Source organism: Phocoena phocoena, chromosome 11, assembly GCF_963924675.1.
Source record: "Phocoena phocoena chromosome 11, mPhoPho1.1, whole genome shotgun sequence".
Taxonomy (NCBI): domain Eukaryota; kingdom Metazoa; phylum Chordata; class Mammalia; order Artiodactyla; family Phocoenidae; genus Phocoena; species Phocoena phocoena.
The window spans coordinates 10504581-10522034 of NC_089229.1; the positions used below are offsets into that span (position 1 = coordinate 10504581).

Sequence of the window (17454 nt, forward strand, 5' to 3'; positions counted from 1 at the left end):
TCCTCACCTGTAAGAGGTAATGGGATTTACTTCCCTGGAAGAGGATTAAATGGAAATCATGCATAGAAAAGCACAATGGGTAGCACAGAGTAAGTGCTAAAAATGTTGGCTGTTATTATTTCAGACAGGGAAAAAGAAAGGAGGCAAAGAATAGGTAATTTTTTCCCCTTTATCAAAGTGGCTTCTTTATTTCAAGAACAGAAAATAAAACTATCATTTGGGCAGCTGCTCCAGTTTTGTCCAAAATAATTTATTTACCAGCCTTACAAAAAAATATGTTGGCAAGAGAAAAATAAAAGTCCTGTAGGAGCAGGGAAGCCTCTCCTTCCTTCCGGCGGCTCCCCTGGGACCCTGCCAGAGAGTGGGGAGTTGGCTGAGGGGCGCCCCCAAGCCCAGGGTGGATCCAAGAGTAAGAGGTCTGGAAGTGGAGGACTGTCCTGAGTCCTCCTTGCCGTGGGGGCCGACCCAGCGGACACCGAGGCACTTGTAGGCAAAGGCTGGAGGCCCTCACCCCCTTGGGAGGGGTGAGGGCTGTGTCCTGGGAGGACAAGGTGGGGAGGAGGGGATGCTGAGGGCTGTCGGGGAGAAGCCGCCAGCTCAGTCGGTCTCTGAGGCGAGGCTCCTGGGCCGGGGCTGAGGGGGGATAACCGGGGGAGTGGGGGCCCTGCCTGCAGCCTCAGGGGCCCCTCCCTCCTCTGCGGCCGCCCCCAGGTCCACATCGGCAGGTGCGCTCAGAGAGACTGGGACGAGGGAGACTGGCCCCGGGGAGGCCGGGCTGGGGGAGGCTGGTGGGGGCCGGCTCTGGCGCCGGGCAGGCTGGGGGGCAGTGGGGGGCAACGGGGGTGGCACCATGGGGGCCCGGAGGCTGCTGCCAACCAGACGGCGGGGCAGAGCCCGGGGGGTCGCAGGGCTGCCAGAGCCAGGGGGCGGGGGTGGGGCTGGAGGGGAGCCGCGGGTGCTGGAGACCTGGGGGGGCGGCATGGTGGGTCTGGCCGGCGCTGGGCGCTTGGCTGTGGAGGAAGGAGAGGGGCGGTTAGGCGTTCACACTGCCTGCGGCAAATCCCCAAGCTCGATGCCACCTTGGGATCTTCGAATCTGCTGTATCTGCCGTTTGCTCTGCCGGGAACAGTTTCCACGCTGGCTGCTCACCATTCGGGCCTCCGTGCACGTCTGTCCTCAGCTAGAGGGCCCCTCCCCCGCCCTGCCCCAGTTACTGGCATATTTTCCAGTCGTATTTTCTTCATGGGACTTCTTGCCCTCTGAAATGATCTCGTCAGTTTTAATTTTGCTCGATTACTGCTTGTCTCCCTGACTAGAATGTAAACTGAGTGAGGCCAGCTGACGTCCAGCTGGCTAGCGCAGTGTACGTGCTCAGTGCAGAGCTGCTGAATTAAGAACTGCTGCGTGTTCCACCTGCCACCTGGGTCCTCCTCACTTCCTCTCAGAAGCCCACCAGAACTGCCGCACCCCAGCGCTCAGATCCCCCTGCACAGTCCAACCTCACAAGGCAGCCGAGGGGCTAGGTGGGGCAGGACATCTGGCCCCTGGTCCTAGCTCTGTCTCCACCCACTGGAGGGCCTGGGCAAATCACTTGCCCCCGGGAGCCTCAGTTTCTTCATCGGTGAGATAAGATGACAGCCTTGACCTCCCAGGGCTGACGTGAGGACCAGTGCAGGTGATGCTGTGACCGTCCTTTGACTTGTGCTCCAGTGAGCAAACATCCTGCTTGCACCCCATCCAGGAAAGGTGGCTAGAAGCCCCCTCCCGTAAGGAGATCCCTGTGCGACCTGCCAGCTCCTGCTGGTCCAGAGGCTCCTGATGCTGCTCCATCTACTCCCATCCGGGTGGAAAACTCTAGAGCCTCCTGGGCTGGGTGTCCCAAGTGTCCTAGTTACCCTGGCAGACTCTGCACCTGAACCCTCGGCCTCCTCACCTGCCTGGCTTTAGGCCACCTGAACAGGTGAATGCACCAAAGGGGCTCAGAAGGAGGCTACCAAGCCACCACTACCACCACCACCGCCCTCCTTCGCTGTCTTTTGAAGACCCCATCCTCCCTCTCCACTCTGTGATCCCTGGTCTTCTTGAGGGACTGAACTCCACCGCCCCCAACACTCAATCGCTGACCTTTATCGAGCATTTACTGTGTGCTGGGTATGGGCCAGGCAGCACCATTTAATTCTCCAAACAGCCCTACAAGGCAGGTGCAGTTATTGTCCCATTCCACAGAGGAGGAAGCTGAGGCACAGACAGGTGAAGTCACCTGCCCAAGGTCACAGAGCTGGAATCTGAACCCAGAGTGTCCGGCAGCAAACCTGGGCCCTTAGCCACCTGGATTCCTGGTCTCCCCTGGCTTTCTGAAAACATGGGACAGTCTGGGATTGCCCGGCCCCTCTCCCTGCCCACCCTCTGCCCCCCTTCTCCTCCCACAGCCAACTCACTCCTCCGAGCCATGTCCTCTGTTGGGGTCGCTGCCTCCAGGGAGCTCCTACTGACCTTGGGGGAGGCTGGTCTGCGGGGTGCCTCAGACTCTGCCCTGCGAGGGAAGGAGAGGGTCAGGGTCAGCCTTGGCCATCACCCAGAGGACTCCTGGAATCCTGGGGAGATTCCCAGCCAACAGGCTGAGTTTGGGTCCTCCTAGGAGTTGTTCTCCACCACTTTGTGGCTGGGCCTGGGATCTGATAAGACGCTTCTGGCATGGGCCAGAGTTTGTATCCACTGAGCCCTGGCTGCTGTGTGACACTGCGACAGTGTCTGAGGTCCCTCATGTGACCAAGATGTGGGGTAGAAAGCAGGGCCTCCCCTGTATCTCAGCTCTCAGCCTCCATGTGATCTTTACGGGATGTTCTGGCCACTAGAAGCCAGAGAACGGACGAGAAGCAGGGGAGGAGGCCAGGGCTCATTCCTGGCTCTGTTCCATTGGCTACTCCTTGGGGAGGCCTTTCCTGAGCCCCCCTTGCCTGACTCCTGTTCCCTACTCGACCCCCCGACCCTGCTCTACTGTCCTTCGTAGCACACATCACCGCCTGACATTATACTGTGTCTTTATCGGTGTTCTGGTTGATTCTGTCTCCCCACTCCCTGGAATGCGAGCTCTAAGGGCAGCATTTGTCTGTCTTGCTCATCTGAGGAAATTCATGGTTTGGGCCCCAGCAATCTGTGATAACTGATCAATACCCGCTGGGTACGGAGGAAACATGGCACCATGTTAAACCTCCCGATTTAAAGGATCAAAGAGAAGACTGGAAGGTACAGAATTTACACATTCCAAAATGATCAGTTCCCTAGTTCCCTAAATCTCCAGGGTCTGAAACAGCGCCTGGCACACAGTAGGTGCCCAGTAAAGAACCATATAACACAGAAGGGAACACATCAGAGGTTGAGAAGAATATGCCTGTGAGGTCTCTATCCTACCCACTCCAAACTAGGAAACCTGGTATTTGGGATGAAAATATAATAATTATATTTCCTAAAATGCTACTGGACACCCTGAGAGATGGTGTCTCAGGCTAGGCATCTCAAGGCCAGGACAGGGGCCATTCACACCCATCAGTCCTTACCTTTCCTTGAGAGCCACTGAGGCTGGGGCAGGGGCCGGAGCCAGAGCTGGTACAGGGGCCGGGGTGGGTGTGGCAATCGATGGAAGCTCCTCAGAAGCCGGCCTGTCGCTGACCTTGTCCTGGGGTGCAGGCGCTGAGAACAGGCCTGACACGTTGAAGTTGATATCTGCAGACAGAAGGGAGCAGATCTGAACTTACAGAGCTTCCTCAGGCCTCCCCTCCTCAGCCGGTGTTGGGACCACTTTCCCTTTCTCTGGATGTTGTCTGGACCATGTTTCGCCTTCCCACTCCCAGGTGGGCCTCACAAGAATCCCACGAAGCAGGCATCATCACCCCCATTTTACAGATGAGAAACTGAGGCTCAGAGTGGAGGAGCCATTTCCTCCAGGCCTCGTGGTGAGTTTGCAGGGTTGCCAGGGACTGAAGCTGAGTCTGGAGGGCACCAAGCTGGGCAGATGAAGGCACGAAAAGGGACACGTTCACAAAGGCGGGAGCTTTACCTCCAGGGAAGAGGGTGTCTGCATTCTGTATCAGAGCCTCGACCATGCCCACCACCTGGATGGATGAGACGGAGGCTGCATCCAGCTGGGCCAGGTCCCTGGGACAAAAAGAAAGTGAAAGTGAGTCATCATTTAGCAAAGTCTAGTGACCCCAACTCTCTGGCCCTGTGCTGGGCACTGGGGACACAAGGATCAGGTGAATAACCCCTCACATATCACAGCTCTTTACAGTTTACAAAACATTTCTCCGTTTATTATCTCATCTAACTCCCAAAGCAAACATCCTCAATGTCTGTCTCGTTTCTCTCCAATTTACAGATGAGGAAATGAAGGTCCAGAGTGACTTCCTAAGGCCCATCTCTGGAAAGTGGGGGGCGGGGGGGGGCGCGCTAGAATCAGATCTCTGGGCTCCCAGCTCCCCGTAACAGGCCACCAAGCACCCCATTACTGCCTTTACCCAGAATGCCTATCTCCAAAGCCCCATGAGATCCATGATCCCTTTGGCCGCTCGTCACAGCAGCCTTGACAATTACTCCAAGGATGGGGAAACTGAGGCCCAGGGGAAAAGTAAGCAGCAGATGTTGGGGGGGAGGGGACTGCCACCTTCCCCCCAACCTGTGGCCACTCACCCTTCTTTCTCAGGGGGCCACAGCAGGTTGGGCCCCAGGACAATGGCGATGTTGCTGGGTGTCATCTTGTTCACCTCCTGCGCCTCGGCCAGCAGTGCCAGGAACTTCATCAGGTACCTGGGGCGTGGGAGGGGGACTTGGACCAGGGGCAGGGCATCTTGGGCCATGAACACCCATGGATGCCCCCCGAGACCTGAGACTTCTCCAGCCTGGGATTGCCAAAGAGTGGCAAAGACACCACACAGGACGTTTAGGAACATTTTTACTAGTTACGTTAGCTGACCTACTGAACACCACCTACGTGTCAGGCACTAAGTTGAGAACCTCCCAGCCACCCTACAGAGTAGGGACTGTTATGCTCCAAGTCTTCCACATGAGGGTGCCGAGGCACAGAGAGTTAAATTGCTAGCCTAGGACCACATAGCGGCAGAGGTGGGATTTAAAGCCGGGTGGTGTGGCTTCCAGGTTCAAGGTATGTGTTCAGTTCGATGTCTCGTATAACAAAAATACAGTTAATACATCAAAGTGGTATTTTCCGAAATATTGCTTAGGACAAGGATACCAGCCCACGGCCCTGAAGTGGCAGCTGGGCCTTGGCTGGGGGAGGCCTGGGTGTGGGCTGGGGGCTCACCTGAGGTTGCTGAGGTTCTCACGGGGCAGGCGGCTACACACCTCCTGGAGGGCCTCCAGCCGGGCTCCTGGCTCCTTCAGGCTGTGGACGGGGCAGAGACCTGGTGAGCCCGCCCTGGGTGGCCCCTCTGTAGCCTCATCCTCCCCAGCACCTGCCCCCCGCCATCCTCACCTGGCTGCCCTCATCCAGTCATCATAGAGGTCAAAGGTCATCAGGGGCTCCGGCAGCTCCCGCAGGTAGGACTTGAGGGCACCTGGAGTGGTGGCGGGGGCTCAGATGCAGCCCTCCCAGCCCCCAACTTTACCCCCAGTCCTCAGCTCTCTCCATGTTAGGAACCTTTAGCTCTTGTTCACACTAACGTGTCTAGGTCTGATCATTTCTTTGGGCCACGGGCCCTTTTGAGAAAATGATGAAGCCTAGTGATGTTGTCCGCAGAAAAACATACACACGTTTCAGGGGGCTCACCATGAACCTCAACATTAAGGACTCCTATGTCTCCTCAGATGTCTTCTTGGCAGGTTATCAGGCCTTAAGCCAAACTATCATGGGATCATTTCAGGCAGCTTCAGGGAAGGGATTTGGGGGGAAGCCTCTCCACCCAGGGCTCCTCAGAGCAGGTACCTGCCACAGCGTGGGGGTCAGAGCAGAACTCCTGCAGGCTGCAGGGGTCCGAGGCCATTGTCTGCTTGAGGCGCTTCAGCACCGAGGCCCCGGCGGCCAGACGGAAGAGGCCCTGAGGTGCGAGAGGGGGCAGGTGGGGATCACAGAGGGGTGGGCGGGGCAGGACACCCCGGTTGGGAGGCCCTGGCCCACTCATGGCCTGGAGTAGGCCTCGGGGGCCCACTGGGCTGATGGGCAGAGTGAACACCACCGTATTCGTGGTTCCTCTCGACTCTTAAGGTCTAAGATTCTGAGCAAAAGGGGAAGTCTAGGGGCTTCCCTGGTGGCGCAGTGGTTGGGAGTCCGCCTGCCGATGCAGGGGACGTGGGTTCGTGCCCCGGTCCGGAAAGATCCCACATGCTGCGGAGCGGCTGGGCCCGTGAGCCATGGCCGCTGAGCCTGCGCGTCCGGAGCCTGTGCTCCGCAACGGGAGAGGCCGCAGCAGTGAGAGGCCCGCGTACCGCAAAAAAAAACCAAAACAAAACCGGGAAGTCTGGGAGGAGCTCAGAAAAGTCGTGGGGAGACAGGAGTCTGGTTAGGAGTGAAAGGGAGATAGGAGGCCCAGCAGGACTGTCCTGAAGCCTAGGTCTGTCTTTGGGTGGGGTCCACCTCCTAAGGGTCTGTCCTTAGGAAAGCAGCCGATACACCAGCACGACCGAGGTGCAAAGGATGGATGAGGGCAGCGTGTGGCTGTGACTCGTGGAGTCTCCGGCTTCACCGCCACTTTCTCACCTGCTGGGCACGTCTACCCATTGGCCTCTGCCTCCCCCTTGCAAAATGGAGCCAATGAGGGCTCCCTCCAAGGGTTATTGGGATAATCCAATGGAACAAGGGGCGCAAAGGGCTGATGGCACAGTGCCCAGCCCATGTGAGCATCATTAAGTGGGAGGTGGAATCAGTTCAGCAGGAGGCCACGCCTTCTCCCGGCACCTGTACGCTAATGGTGAGATTACAGGTGCCAGCAACAGCCAGCGTGTGGGAGGTGTGGGACCGAGTGAGGGCCCTGGTGTTCCTTCCCCACCCACTCCAGTGAGCCCCACCTCTTCCTTCATGCCCTCAGAAAGCAGCATCATGACGCAGGCTTCGATGGGCAGGGCGATGTCCCGGCCCAGCTCTCGCAGGTGGGTTCCCAGAGGCATCCCATACACCCTGGAGAAGGGGGCGGCCATCATCGAGGGGGAGGGGTCTGCAGGGACGAGACAGATCAGCGGCCCAGGGTCCTCCCACCTCTGAGCATCGAGGTCAGGGCAGACAGGGGCATCCCCAGACGTTCTCAAGGGGCTACCACCTCCCTCCTGACCACCCATGCCACACATCCTGAAATTATCCAACACATCTCTTGAATCCGCCCACCTCCACTGCCCCCACCCCAGTCCGGGACACAGTCACCTCCCTCCTGCCTCCTAACAGGGTTCCAGTCCTGCCCCTTCATTCCATCCTCCACGCAGCCGGAGCAATCTCTTCATCGCAAATCTAATTGAGCGCCCCCCTGCTCAGAACTCATCCCTGGCTCCCTGCTGCCTTTCGTGATGGCGTGCAAGCTTCTTAACGTGCCCCAAGCAGGGTGGGGGTCAGGGGTGGGGGTCGGGGCCTGCCCGTGTCCCCACCTGTTTGGCTGTGGTTCTCCCTCAGCTCAGCCAGGGCCGTGTCCAGCGAGCTCAGAGACTTGCGATGGTAATCGGCCTGAATCTCCATGAGCTATGGGGACAAGGGGGCACCCCCGGGGGGAAGTGAGGGAAGCTGAGCCTCCCCCAGGGGCCACAGACGCAGACACCCCTCCCTCCCACCATCTTGCAGGGGGTCTCAGTGGCCCCTGAGCTCCGGGTGGCAGGAGCCTGGTCTTGGACTCACGTGGATAAAGTAGTTGGCATAGGTGTCCTCCTTGGTGGCAAAGTGGTACAGATCGGCCAAGTACTCGTCCTTGGGGACAGAGAGGGGAGGGCTTATACCAGCAAGGCTGGGGCCCAGCGGGGAAGCTTGGAGGGGATAGCAACTTGCCCAAGCTGTACGGGGAGGGTCACAACCAGCTCTCCTCTCACTGCTTACGGTTTGCTCCTGGGGCCAGCCCGCAGGGACCCCTTTGAACTCTTGGGGGGCTTTTACAGCTTCTAGTCCTCTTCTCTGTGTCCCTATGTCCTCAGCACAGTGCCTTGTGTTACTCACCCCTCATTTGTTCACCCACCCTTCGTTCACTCATTCACTCACTTAGCAAACGCACTGAGACTCCGGTGAACAGGCGGCTCTCGCTCCCAGATGTTATGCGTATGGTATAGACAGAAGTGGCTACAAGGTGATGGTTAAGTACACAGACCTTGGAGCCTGACAGCCTGGGTTCAAATCCCGGCTCTGCTGCTTCCTAGCTATGTGGCCTGGGGCAAGTCACGTCACCTCTCTGAGCCTCAGTTTTGCCATCTGAGAAATGGGGACAGCAACCACCGTGCCACCACCACACACGCAGGAAGTCCAAGTGCCCCTCACCTTGCACTGCTCCACCTTCCTCTTCAGCTCCTCCTCCTCCTCCTTCAGCATCTCCGCCTTGTTGGCTGTGGTGGTGTAACTGCCCGGGCCGCCACCCAGGCCCTGGCCACTGCCTGAGTTCTTAGCTGCCTGACTGAGCCTGGGGATGATCCCAAGGTGGGGTGGTTACGTCCCCATCGCATGTCCAGAGCCAAGGGCCCCTCCATAGGCCTGACCACATAGGATTCCGGAATTTATAGATGCAAATCCCAGAGCTGAACTGGCCTTGGGTCTCTGCCCACCCTGGGCAGAGTGCTCTGGCGCACCCCCTGGTGGTGGGCTTGGTGATCATGGCCACGCACCTCCAGAGTGGAGGGTGGGGCCCCTCCCGCCATCCAGAGATCTTGGAGGATTGTTTCCCGCTATCCCGGGCTTTTGGGTACCCCAGCTGACACAAGCACATGCACATACGCGCACAGAGGCACCCTCACATGCACTGTCCCCATATGTCTTCCTAAGGACCAGGCGTGCGCACAAGGACACACACTGGACTCGGTGGGCCCTGCAGCGTCCTCCTGGTGGGGGAAGGGCCTCGAAGCTCTGTGGCCACATTCGTAGGCTGAAGTAGGCGTGAACCTCACCTAGAGGCTGTGGCTCCCACCTGCTCTTGAGTGTGTTCCAGTCAGACACCAGCTTCTGCAGGCTCTTCTTGTGCTTGAGGATGGCTGGCAGCTCCTCCTGGGGGCGGGCACAGGAAGGGTTCAGCGGGCTGCGGAGGTGGGAGCTGGAGGCTGGGGAAGCTGGGGGCAGAGGGAGGGGGCAGGGTCACCTCACTCAGCCTGTTGAGCGGCTGCAGGACGTCCCGCTCCAGGGTCATCTCAAACTCAGCCAGGATGCGAGCAAGCTGGTTCTGAATGGCACAGCTCATCTCCAAGGCCTTCCTGTGGACACAGCACCCAGTGGGCCCGGGCTCCCACAGCCCCTCACCCCCCTCTGGAGAGACTGGGCAGGGGGGCCTCCTCCCTCCCCATCACCCCCTGTCTCTTCTATCTCTTCTTCGTCTTCATTGAGCCCAACGCCCTTGCAGGCCTGGCCACCCTCACTGACCTGGACACTGTTCCCAGCCCGGACACTGTTCCCAGCCCAGACACTCTTCCCAGCCTGGTCATCCTTCCACCGTCGATGCCCTCCCTGACTGGGACACTCTCCTGACCCAGATCCCTCCTTGGCATCTCCAGGTGAGGGCCAAGGTCCCTGTCCGTGCTCACCCCATGCTGGAATCGGGGTCCAGCTCCTTGAAGCTCTCGGCCATTGTGGTGGACAGAGCCATGAGGGGAAGCTTCTTCTGCAGGGAAGGGCAGGGCCGGCTGTGAGCGTGAGCGCGTGTGCTCGCCCACTGGGTTGCTTCCACGCCCCTGCCTGAGCACATGGCGAGTCTCCTAGGGGCAGAATCCCCACCAAGGCCCTGGGCGTGGACAGGGGAGGCGGGAACCCAGGAGGGCCACGGACACAGGTGACAGTAGAAGCAGGAAGATGACAAGGCACGGTGGAGGTGACAGCTCCCCGTAACCATGTACAAAGCCCCCACCCATCTGAGGCCCCCCTGCCCCCTCCCAGAAGGCACATGATTGGGCAGGAAGGAGTAATGGACCAAGTCCCATCACTGAATGGAAAACTAAAAACAGAGGGCATGGAGTTTGCCCCAGTTCACAGTTAGAGGGAGGGCGGAGGAGCCAGGAACACAACCTCAGAGTGGGCCCTCTCCCCTGCCGTAGGGCATCTGTGGCTGACCTAGCCCCTGCGGAGCTCAAAACCCTCCACGGTTCCCTATTGCTCTGGCCACACGGAACTGTTGCCCAGTTACAAGTTTGCCCCCCCACATTCCTACCTAGCGTTGTAGAGAGCACCAGCTTAGGTCAGGGAGACCAGAATTCGAATCTCAGTTTTGCCACTTACCAGCTGTGTGACCTTGAGTGGGTCACTTTACCTCTCTGTCTCTGTTTCCTCCTCGGTACACAGTGCTAATAAGGGCCGCCTCCTCCTAAGGTTGTTTTCACATTAAGTGAGGCAACGCATGGAGATATCCTAGTAACAGACTAGCAGTAATCAGTCCATAAATACTGGCTACTGGTTAACACCAGTGAGTAACGCTCAAAATCCAGCTCAAATGCCACTTCTTTCAGGAAGCCCTCACAGACTGCCCAGTTGTGAGAACCTGCTCTGGGTGCTGATTGGACAGAGAGGTTCAGGTGCTGTCAGAAGCCTGGCTGTGGCTCAGAAGATTGGTGCAGGCGGGCGGCGTCAAGAAGGGGATAGGGAAGAAATAGGACCTCATGAGTGGGGTGCCGGAGGAGCCTTGGGACAGAGCAGTCTCCACCCCCTTGGTGTCAGAGACTCAGACTAGTGGGGAGACCCCAGCCCCGACCCCGCTGCCCCACTGGACAGAGGTGTCCTGCCCAGGCCCCTCCTCCCTGGGACCCCCACTCACCACCCGCTTGTCCATGTCCGCCCCGCTCTGGCCCTGCAGACAGGCCTGCAGCCGTTTGTGGACATTGTGGGCTGCTCGCTTGGCCGGCTCCAGTCGCTGCTCCACCTGGGAGGGGGTCCAGGGGTTATGGATCGTGGGGGGCTGTTGTCCCCCATGCCCCACTGTCCTGTTCTCCCCCAGAGCAGGAACTACCTTTCTCTTCCCTCCTCCTGGGGACCCCATTGCCAACAGCATTGGAATGACTCAACTCGGGCCCCCGACTGGCATCCCTGCCTGGCCCTCTGCTGACAGCCTGCATGGGCCTGCCCTGCCACCCGCTGCCGGCCCAGGCACATACCTGCTGCAGGTCCTCCCCCAGGAACTCGGCAGTCTCCGGGGTGCTGCAGGGGGAGACAGCTTCTGCTGAGCTGGCCCAGGTTAGGAAACCCCCGCCTCCTCCTGCCCCCCCACTGCAAACAGGGCACCTGAACCTCAGATGCTTCCAGCGCCCCTCCCAGTCAGGCTGCCCTGGGTGGCCCGCCTGCCTCATCCCCGTCGGAACACATTCCATGGGGGCGGGAATAGGATACCGGGCTTTTTCCTCCTCCACCCAGGGCTGTGTCCCCAGAGAGGGCGGACGAAACCGAAGCGGGGACTGGGGGCGCCTCTCTCCTCTGCTGACCTGGGGAGAGGAGGCCCGGGCTGCCCCAAGAACAGGAAGTGTGCGAGCTCAGACTCCTGGGCTGTTGGTTACAAAGGGCTCTGGACTGTGGTGGTGGGCAGGTCCTGGGCCCCTGCCCGGGGACACGTGGGGACACTAAGGCTCCGAGCAAGTCGGCCTGGCTGTCCACGCTCATATAGGCATCTGTGCCAGTGTGTGCCTACAGCAGGCCTGTGGGCACCCAGTCCGCTCCCCTGAGCCCAGGGAATGAGAAACCCCCAGCGCAGGGGGAAGAGGAGAGAAGACAGGCCCTGGGAGCTCCCCAAATTTCCGCCCTCCACACCACCAGCTCAGGGACTGTGGTGGGAATGTGGGGATGTTTCCACCTGAGGCTGAGAAAAGCAGAAGCAAGACAGAGAAGCAAGGACGCCTCTGGGCTGGAGGACGGCAGGAAGAGGCGCAGGGCAGGGCAGCGGCGGCCCCTCCTCCCATCACTGCCAGGACCCTATCTCTGCTGCTCCCCCAAGGTCTGGGGCCCTGACCATCCCTCCCCCGCAGGCAACCAGAGATGGTTAACAGTCCCCCCTTGTACAGAGGGGACAAGTGAGGCCAGGGAGGACCGTCCACTCAGGGGCTCATGGAGACAGAGAAGACCCAGCATCCTTGATCCTCCACCCACCCTCCAGTCAGGGGTAGGGGTGCCCCTTCCCCCAAAAGTCAGCGCCTGCCCCTCCTGCTCTGGCTAGGAGAAGGGATGGCATTCAGAGGGGAGGAAAAGAGATGGCCAGTCAGAAGGTGGCTGTCCAGCTGTCCTCAGTCTCCCCCCCGGCCTCCCACCTCCTCTAGGGTCCTGCCGGGTGAGAATGGGACTGGAAGGGAAGGGGTTGACACTCACCGTCCCAAGCTGCCCGTGTGGGCCAGCTGCCGCATGCGATGCAGCTGCCTCTTCATCATCTTGGGGGCGGGCTGGGGGCTGCGGGGTCACGGTGGGGGTCGAGGGCCCGACAGCCCCCGGCCCAGCCTGCCTCTGCCCGCGGCGCCTCTCTCGCCCCGGGTGGGTGGGCGGCGCTCTCCGCTTCCTGGGCCAGCCGCGCTCTCGCTGCAGCTCACTCTCTCCTCCCCCGCTGGCGACTCCGCCCCCGGCCCCCAGGTCACTCCTCTCTCCAAGTTTGTTTTCTCGCTCTTTCGCGTCTTCCGGGCCCCCCAAGGGCGCCCCCCTCTACGGCCCCGGCGAGTGTGGGTCCGCCGGCCGCCTGGAGATCCACAGGTTGTGCGCGCGGCCCCTCCTCCCCTCTCCTCCCCGCCCAGCCCCGGTGGCGGGAAGCAGGTAAGCCCGTTCCTGCCACCGCGCCTGCCCGGCTTCCTGGGTTCCTGCCCCACCCTCCGGCCTGCAAGCCCTGGGTATAAATAACCTTGGCATCCTCTTAAAGGGAAAACAGCGTTCCATGTTTAGGAGGCAGAGGCCAAGGACAGGCCCATCTAGGCCTCCCAAAGGATGCTGTCCTAGACTCCCTTCCGGAAGGACCTCCTGGCCACCTTGAGCTAAAGGTCAACCCCTGCTCCCCTGCTGGAAGATGGGCTGGAGGCTTTGGCTTCCTGGGGCCACGCTGCTGCAGCGTGCCCTTGGACAACTCCCTGGAACTCTGGACTCACTGTCCCTAATGGCCTGTGGGTCAGCTGTCCTGACGCTGCCCACCTGGAAGAGTGGATAAGACACTCCTGCCTGCTCCTCCAGCACCCATGCTTCTGCTCCCATCGCCCTTTTCACGGGGGTCCCCACCACCCTCCAGCCACAGCGAAACCTCCCAGAGCAGTTCCCTGACACCCTGCTGTCTTCCAGTCCCAGCCACGAGTTTCCGCTGTCTGTGAAATCCCTTCCCCGGCAGACTTCCTCAGTCCCTGCCCTAACTTCTTGTAAGGCAAGGACGTGGATACTGCTCTGACCTCCCCAAACTCAGTACTGTAGTAATTTCTTTGGCTCTCCACCCAAAACACACCAGGACATACAGCAGATGCTCCATAACTGCCAGTTAATACAAGATGAGAGCCTTTGGCAAACAGTAGGCTCTTCTTACTCTGAACCCCTGTACCCCTTGGGCATCAGGAGCTCCGGGGTGGGGAGATGGGGGGAGAGGGAGGGGCCTGGGGTAGGGTCCTAGCACACCTACTGCACTTTGCCTTGTTGGAGTTTCAGTTCAGTTTGAGGGTTACTTGAGCACCTACTGTGTGTGGGTGGGCAGACTGGGCACTTCTGAGGGCAGGACCTCCACCTCAGACATCTCAGTGTGCCCCGGGCCCAACATGGGCCTGGCACACAGTGGGCATGTGCTGGACACTGGCCACCCCTCCAACTCTCCAAAGGGAGAGCCAGGCAGACCCTGGTGGGATGGGGAGGGGCTGCAAAGGGAACCTGAGTGTGGAATCCTGGCCGGAAGTTGGGAGGCTCCTGGATCAAAGGCTTAGGCCAGGATGAGGGGATTGATCCCAGGCTAGGTTTCCTTGCCCACTTCCCCTTCTCCCAGCTGGAAGGCCCCTGGAGGGGATTCTAGGGTGGGCAGGGCTTGAGGAATGCCTCGATGGAGGGAGACATCAGAGTCCAGTATAGACTTGGCTTCTGTTTTTAATTTTTTTTTGGCTGCGTTGGGTCTTCGATGCTGCGCATGGGCTTTCTCTAGGTGCGGTGAGCAGGGGCTACTCTTCATTGCGGTGCGTGGGCTTCTCATTGCGGTGGCTTCTCTTGTTGCGGAGCGCGGGCTCTAGGCTCACGGGCTCAGTAGTTGTGGCTCGCGGGCCTAGTTGCTCCACAGCATGTGGGATCTTCCTGGACCAGGGTCCGAACCTGTGTCCCCTGCGTTGACAGGCGGATTCTTAACCACTGCGCCACCAGGGAAGTCCCGACTTGGCTTCTTAAAATGTGGCGCTGCGCTTTGCAATGTCTGGGTTCTAGTCCTGGCCTCTCCACCTCCCTCACTGGACAGATCCCAGAACTTGGTGGTGACTCAGTTTCCCCTGTCTCCGCAATGCGCACAACCTACTGTGTGCAGAATTAGGAAACTGAAGACTCCCAAGGCAGCAACTTGACACCAGGTGCCACTGTCCTGCCATTTGGGAAATCTCCAGGCTACATGGTGTCCCCATCCTGTTCCAGCCCTGCCTCTGGCCCAGACCACACTGGTCTGGGCTTGTCCACTTCCCCAGCTGTTCTAAAGGTCCTTGAGGGCAAGGCCTGGCTTCTACCCCTGTCCCTCTTAGTCTTGCCTGGGCCTGAGCCCCCAGCTGCAGCCTGGGGAGGGGTCAATCTATGTGGGTTATAGCAGCAGCTGCTGTGGAAACAACTGAGCCGTATAATCAGGCCACGTGAGCTCTGGGCCTCCCATCTGGGCTCCAGACTCCCCTCCAGCCAGACCCAAGAGCCTTTGCAGGAAGGGCACCTGGCTCCTCCATGTCCAGCCTGGATGGGGCTGCTGTACCTTTTAGCTGGGTGAGGGGTATGTTTTTGGGTATATTTAGGCTCGAGCACACTCAGATGTTGAATCGTGAAAAGGTTGGAAGCCCTGAAGTTTGGGTCATTGGCTGTTCTTTCGAAGGATGTTGTCATCAGAGACTTCTGGACTCAGAGGTTTCAATCAGTGGATATTGAGATCATAGCTTTAGAACTGCAGATGCGGAAGGGGACCTCAGAGGTCACCAGCCAACCCCTTCTCTAATGACTTGCTGGGTCTCCTCCTGAGGAGGGCCTGGGCCTTGTCTGGCTTAGGCTGAAATCAGGGGCCTAGCAATATGCCATAGTCACAGGAGCTCAATAAACACAGCCGACTTGAATGGCAAGCAAAGACATCGCATCGATGGACGTTTATTTCCAACCCAAGAGACAGAGCTTACTGGTGTGGATGGAGCTGGCTGGCTGGGCTCAGGCTCTCACCAGCTGGGTGACCTGGGGTGAGGTAGTTCACCTTTCTGAACTGTGTCTCCTCGGTAGCTTGAGAATAATAGCATCTACCTGATGGGTTGTGAGGGTTAAATAAATTAATTTGTAAACTACTTAGGACAGTGCCTGGCCCTGTTTATTATTCAGCCTGCGAAGTCAGTAACGGAAAGACCTTTTAACCCCCATTCCTGCTCAGTTTCCCCCTAAATGTGTCCTGCAGCCTGGGGTCAATGGCATTTATTGTCATGTACTTCGGCACATCCTCCAGTGAGGTTGGTGTCATGTGGTTTTATTTATTTATTTTAAAATTAATTAATTTTTGGCTGTGTTGGGTCTTCGTTGCTGCAGGCGGGCTTTCTCTAGTTGCGACGAGCGGGGGCTACTCTTCGTGGCGGTGCACGGGCCTCTCGTTGCGGTGACTTCTCTTGTTGCGGAGCACGGGCTCTAGGCGCGCCAGCTTCAGCAGTTGTGGCATGTGGGCTCAGTAGTTGTGGTACACGGGCTTAGTTGCTCTGCAGCATGTGGGATCTTCCCGGACCAGGGCTTGAACCCGTGTGCCCTGCATTGGCAGGGGGATTCTTAACCACTGCGCCACGAGGGAAGCCCTCGTGTGGTTTTATAGGTGAGCAGACCCAGGCTCCTGGCCCAGGTCCCTAGCCGGCTAAGTGGTAGAGGCCAAGTTAGAAAGCAGATCTGACAGGCTCCAAAGCATCCATGTGCTCTCCTGCTGTACCAGATGGCACTGCCTGAAGACTCTAGAAATGCTGGTCCCTGTCCGCCCCCCCCCGCCCCCCCCCTTAATCCCTGCGGCTGCTTTGGGGGGCCCAGAGGCTTCATTGCAGATTGTCTGCCAAAACCCGCAACGGTCTGGGAAACGTCTGCTGCTCAAGCTCCAGCAGGATGTGGGCAGGGAGGCCAGTGGCTGGCACTGAGGCAGTGGTAGCAGGGGTCAGCCGTGGGGCCGCGGGACTGAACAGGAACATCCCACTTCAGACACTTGAGAAATTGTTTGTGGCCGTATCACTGCTGCCCTGCAAGGGGAGGCTTCTGCCCAGAGCAGTTAGGCATGTGCTGTCACTTTTGGGGCTCCGAAAACTTCCGTGCCTTCTCCTCCAGCCAAAAGGACTTACTGGGGAACCCCAAGTGGGGCTGAGGCACGGGGACTCCACCGCAATCCTGACAGCCCTGGAGGGCGTGTGCCCTTAACCCGGGCCCCAGAGGACGGCAGCTAATGGGGGTGGGGTGGGGGGGGGGTGCGATGTGCAGTCAGGGTGGCTACCTCATAGGATTCCTGGTCACACCTGGGCCCTAACATATGCCCTCAAGCACTTTATAAGCTCCCTGAGCCTCGGTTTCCCATTTTCACAGGGCAGCTGGAGGGAGGGGCTGCGTGCTGGCGGCCTAGAGCAGCGCTGGGCTAGAGCCGGCTCCCCTCTTATCTGCCTTGCTGGGCCCGTGTCCCCGCCAGGAGGCCCGCGGAGAACGGGGGCAGGGGCATCAAGAGGACTGCAGGGACAGGCTCCCCAGGCGAGCGGTGGCTTCTGTTTCTCTTGGCTGCTATGAACAGACGAGCCCAGTGTGCTGTGGTTATTTAAAAAAAAACCAAAAAACAAAAAAAAGAGCTGCTGCCTTCAGCCACACAAATAGAAGTGGAAGTGTGCCTTCAAGGCCTGGGAAGTCCCACTGCTCCTGGCGTGGGCGGGGGTGGGGGTGACCCTTTTAGAGACAGAGAACACTCCTGCGTGTACCCCCTTCCAGCCTGAGGTCTCCAGGGGCTCTGGACCTGTGTCTGGATTGACATGCAGTATTTGGGGGATGCCTCCTCCAGGTGGTGAAAGCAAAGGGTCCCCTCCTCTGATCAGACACCCCCTCTAGCCCCTCAGACAGGTGCGGGCTCCTGCGGCAGCTCCCGTGTGCATCTCCCTCCCAGCTCTCAGCGGTCATGCTCCTGGCTCAAGGGTCCC

The 17454-nt window shown here is 59.1% G+C and overlaps 1 protein-coding gene across 2 annotated transcripts; it reads right to left on the bottom strand.

Moving 5' to 3' along the window:
• Window positions 1-213: 213 nt before the first annotated feature.
• Window positions 214-12516, bottom strand: SH3BP1 (SH3 domain binding protein 1). 2 transcript variants are annotated; one of them, XM_065887161.1, is made up of 18 exons: window positions 12458-12516; window positions 11260-11302; window positions 10923-11027; window positions 9703-9779; window positions 9264-9375; window positions 9096-9172; window positions 8456-8594; window positions 7829-7897; window positions 7585-7675; window positions 7018-7163; window positions 5939-6050; window positions 5489-5570; window positions 5318-5398; window positions 4687-4803; window positions 4058-4155; window positions 3558-3723; window positions 2428-2533; window positions 214-351 (listed from the first exon to the last, which is right to left on the bottom strand). In XM_065887161.1, exons 1-18 carry the CDS (start codon window positions 12514-12516, stop codon window positions 214-216), a joined length of 1818 nt encoding a protein of 605 aa, XP_065743233.1. The 2 variants fall into 2 exon arrangements, with proteins under 2 accessions (XP_065743233.1, XP_065743232.1); XM_065887160.1 differs by lacking the exon at window positions 214-351 and adding an exon at window positions 598-1010 and having other exon boundaries at window positions 2439-2533.
• Window positions 12517-17454: the final 4938 nt, after the last annotated feature.